Source organism: Setaria italica, chromosome VIII (genome assembly GCF_000263155.2).
Source record: "Setaria italica strain Yugu1 chromosome VIII, Setaria_italica_v2.0, whole genome shotgun sequence".
NCBI classification, from domain to species: Eukaryota; Viridiplantae; Streptophyta; class Magnoliopsida; order Poales; family Poaceae; genus Setaria; species Setaria italica.
Genome location: NC_028457.1, coordinates 40587906 through 40592142, shown reverse-complemented (window position 1 = coordinate 40592142; position 4237 = coordinate 40587906). Strand labels below are relative to the sequence as shown.

At 50.4% G+C, this 4237-nt stretch overlaps 1 protein-coding gene across 1 annotated transcript; it reads left to right on the top strand.

The window, feature by feature from the left end:
- Positions 1–366: 366 nt before the first annotated feature.
- Positions 367–2494, top strand: LOC101778757 (UPF0503 protein At3g09070, chloroplastic). The gene has a single exon (XM_004980038.3). The coding sequence runs from the start codon at positions 806–808 to the stop codon at positions 2204–2206; it is 1401 nt and encodes a 466-aa protein (XP_004980095.1). The 5' UTR covers positions 367–805; the 3' UTR covers positions 2207–2494.
- The last annotated feature ends 1743 nt before the right edge of the window (positions 2495–4237 follow it).

Below are 4237 nucleotides of genomic sequence, written 5' to 3'. Positions count from 1 at the left end.
TAGTAGTATAGTCGTATGAATGAATGAGAGATATAAGGAATATAAAGCTAATATAAAAAAAGGAAAGGGAAAAGGGAGAGAAGACAAGATCAGAAGTAACGGAAACCGGCCGTGTAGACAAGACAAATGTTGTTAGCTGCGAAGCTAGCTATGCATACTTTAAATTGCTATTGCTGGAAGGAGCATTCTGAATGCTACATTGTTTTGTTGCGCAACAAGGTAGTAGACCCATGGGACATGCTGCATCTGAATGAGGATGCATGGATCGAGTGGGAAAGCAAAAGCGAAAGTGTAAAGAAGGAGGCAGGCCGGGAAAAAGGAAAAGAGGACAGCGGCAGCAGCTGAGCCTGAGCCTTAGCCGAGCGAGCCTCTCTGTGCGTGTGCGCGTGTGTCTGTCTGTCTAGCTGTCGAGCTGCTAGCCTGCTAGCTCAGTGCCTCAGTCATCAGTCAGGCAGTGTGTGTCTCTCTCTTCTCTTCTCCTCTTTTGCCTGCCCTGACCAGCACAGCAGCCGAGCTTGTTTCATTTCATTTTCATCAGGAGAGCTCAGCTCATCACATCATCTTCTTCTGCTTCTTCAACCTTCCATATAGCGCAGAGAAAGAGAGACAAGACAGCTAGAGAGATTCCTTTCCTCCTCCATTCCATCTATCCGCTTGAGATCGAGGAGGAGGAGGAGGAGGAGGAGGAGGAAGACAACTCGTTTCCATTTCTGCTTCTGTTCCCAATTAACCCCATCCACCACACTCTCTCGCTGTCCGTTATGTTGATTAACTGAGAGAAGAAGAGAAGAGCACGCTACGCCTGATGGATCCTTCGGCCGTGTGCCGCCTCCACCCGGGCGTCGCCGTCACCGGCTTCTGCCCCGCCTGCCTCCGCGACCGCCTCGCCGGCCTCCAACCGCCCTCCTCCGCCGACCTCCGCCGCTGCAAGTCCTTCTCCTACGCGCGCTCTGCCTCTGCGTTGGAGCCGCAGCGCCGCTCCTGCGACCTCTTCCGCCACCAGCAGCCCATCGCGGCGGCGGTGCCGGAGGAGCAGGCGGATTACCAGTATCAGTATCAGGAGGAGCCCCAAGCAGAACAAGAAGCATACTGCTCCTCCAGAAAGTCCTTCCTGGGCAGGAAGCTGCAGCAATGGCGCCGCAAGAACAAGAAGGAGCCGGCGGCGGAGATGCCCGGGACGCAGGCGCAGCGGCACCGCCCCTCCTGCGACGTTGACGGCTCCTCGTGGGACGCCCGGTCGGGGCCGGTGCCGGTGCTGGCTCGCCTGCCCGCCACGATGCTGTCCCTGCCCGTGGAAGAGGACGACGACATGACGATGGCGCCGCCGGTCCAGCGCTCCGATGGGCAAATCCCCGTCGAGGAAGACTACTACTACTTGGATGCATCGGCGGCGGCGGCTCCCGGCGGCACCGCGCAGACGAGGGACTACTACCTGGACTCCTCCAGCTCCAGCAGGAGGCGGCGAAGCGTGGACCGCTCCGCCACCTCTGGGCGCAACTCCTTCTCCGATGCCAACAACGGCGGCGAGCTGCCCGCCAGCTGGGCGACGACGGCGATGAATGCCAACGGCAATGCCAGGGTCTCGCCGGCCATCGCCGCAGAGCGGCCGTTGTACCACCACCACTATCACCATGAGGAGCAGAGCGTGCTGGTCCACCACCAGTACGACTTCTCCGGGAGCCATCAATCTTCTCAGAAGCAGCCTGCTAATAAGAAGGGGATCAGGGGGTGGAGCATCTGGGGCCTCTTACACAAGAAGAGCAGCAGGAAGCAGCAGCCTGCAGAAGCAGCAGCAGGAGCAGGAGATGATCGGTACCCGTACCCGTGGCCGGAGCTCCGCGCCAGGGGGTACAACGGGCAGATGCTCCGGTGCAACAGCAGCATAAGCGCGCGAAGCTCCTTCAGCGGAGGCGCGGCGATGATCGGCGGGAGCGGCAGGAGGAGCATCTCCGGTGTGGACATGCGCGATCCCAGAGATGGCCATGGCGGCGGCTTATTATCGGAGAGGAGGACGAGGAGGGACGAGGTCCTGCTGGAGAGGACAAGGTCTTCTTCCTACTCGAGATCAGGGCATGGCCTTGAACCTGCAACTGCCATGGGAGTCCACCACCACCAGTTGAGCAGCCGGCCGCCCAACATTCCCAGGCGTTCCTCTTCCAAACATGACTTGAGCTCGATGCACAGGAGGAGTACGATTGGACTCTAGTGAGTCTGCTGGCTGCTGATCGATTATTCCGTCCTCATAGGCATAGTTTCTTCTGGCTGACAAGGCGGGCCATTTAGCTAGCGGTGAAGTGGTGGTCATTGTGTTTTGGTTTATAGTCTAGCAGGTGTTACATTACATATACACACACAATCCAGTACTCTACATCTACATAGCAGGGCCTTACTACTTATTGTATATTCACAACCTTTTGTTCTTCAAGATTTCCATGCTTTGTTCTTCCCCATTTGAATTCAAGCACGGCCTCGAGCGAAGGCGAGGATGCAGAGACACTGATGCCAGGTTATTGTGGTTAATTCTGGTTTCTGGAAATGAAGTCAAAATTTGGGGGTTCCAGGGGATTCAAGTATGGCATGTTGCAGAGTTCTGATGCAATTTGTTTGAAAATTCTGTCACTCACTCTAGTTATCCCTTGCTATAGCCTATAGGCTACATTTAATTTGTGATCGCAAATTTGAGGCTCAGATTTTCTTTGTTACATTGTACACCCTCCGCCCCAAAATAAGTCTTCTTTTAGCCTTCAAAATTAATCCTACAAAGAGTGTTATTTTAGCTCCTAGTAAGGTTCATCAACACTCACACCAATAAAAAAATGTGTATGGAAAACTGCACAAAGCTAATCAAATGATCAATTGATGTTATTTCTCTTATTCCAATACACGTGCATTTATTTATGATCCATAAAATCAAGTAGATAACATAGCTTCCAATCACAACTCATATGAATAACTAGGGGTGATATGGTCACTTCTCACCCTTACTAATGTGTCTGAAATTTTCTAAACGGACACTTATTTTGGAATGGAGGGAGTATGATTTAAGGTGCATAGAACAGATGGGGTAATAAGCATGGCCTAAAGAAAACCAATGTTGTAATAAAACACAATGATATGTATATTCATTCTTTATTTTCTTCTTTGTATCACATTATAATAGAAAGAGAGGAATCAGGATAGGATGCCTCAAGTGCTCACAATTAACTATAGAAAAAAATAGCTTTTAGATGAATACATCGTACCTATTAGAAAATAAACCCTCACGGTGATGAGTCGCTCCACCTGTAGAAGTGATGATTGGATTTACTGAGACCAACATGCAAGATCACATACGACACTGCACACACAATCTTTATTGACGAGGTTCGGCCGAAACGTACATCCCGGGGCATGACTACGGGCGCTCTTCCCCATTATCACAACACCGGCCACTTTAGGATCCCAGCATCATGCCGCCTCCCTCTAGTGAGCCTATCGTTATGGTTACAATAGCATCACCCCTCTCATATTTATGAGGTGACCCAGGTTACAAAATTTGATACAGACTTTACTGTGTACTGCTAAATTGTAAGTGCATTTGGCCCCCTAAGTGGGTTGTGGTGTTGATGACTAGCATAGTTAGGGGACTAACACAATTATTAAGTGATTAACAGGTACTAAGTTGAAAAGAATGCAAAGCTGCATGAAAAGACTCTCAAAGAGCCCCTATTGCAAGGCTGAGACGGCGTTAAGCTCAAAAGAAGTCTCTTTTTGTTATTTCTAATTTTGAATTTGAGTTTAGGAATGCCGTACTATAAAGTAGGATGTGAATGGATAGCTTGAAGATGCTAAGGTGCTCTATTGAGATGCTAACTAACCTTTTGAGAGACACAAATCTCCCACGTACACAACCTTTACCTCAGCATTTCTATGCCTGTCGAAAGTTCCGACGGTGTGTCGGAAGTTCCGACGGGTATCAGAAGTATCCAGATAGTCTCGATAGAGGTCCTTTGTGTGTCTAACTCAAAAGTGTCGAAAGTTCTGATACTCCATCGAAAGTTCCGATAAGTGTCGGGTGTTTCTAGAAACTCCCGACAGGATCATTTGCTCGCCTGAGCTAACTCTGTCAGAAGTTCCGACCCTGTGTCGGAAGTTACGACAGGTACATAACCTGTCTAAAATGGCTAGTTTTTGGGGGGCTGGGTATAAATACCTCCTCAGCCCCCCCATTCAGTGCTGCTGACCTAACTCGAGCCAA

What these genes read in the sequence shown, in the direction of transcription:
- LOC101778757 (XM_004980038.3), top strand. Translation starts at nt 806, where the DNA reads ATGGATCCTTCGGCCGTGTGCCGCCTCCACCCGGGCGTCGCCGTCACC.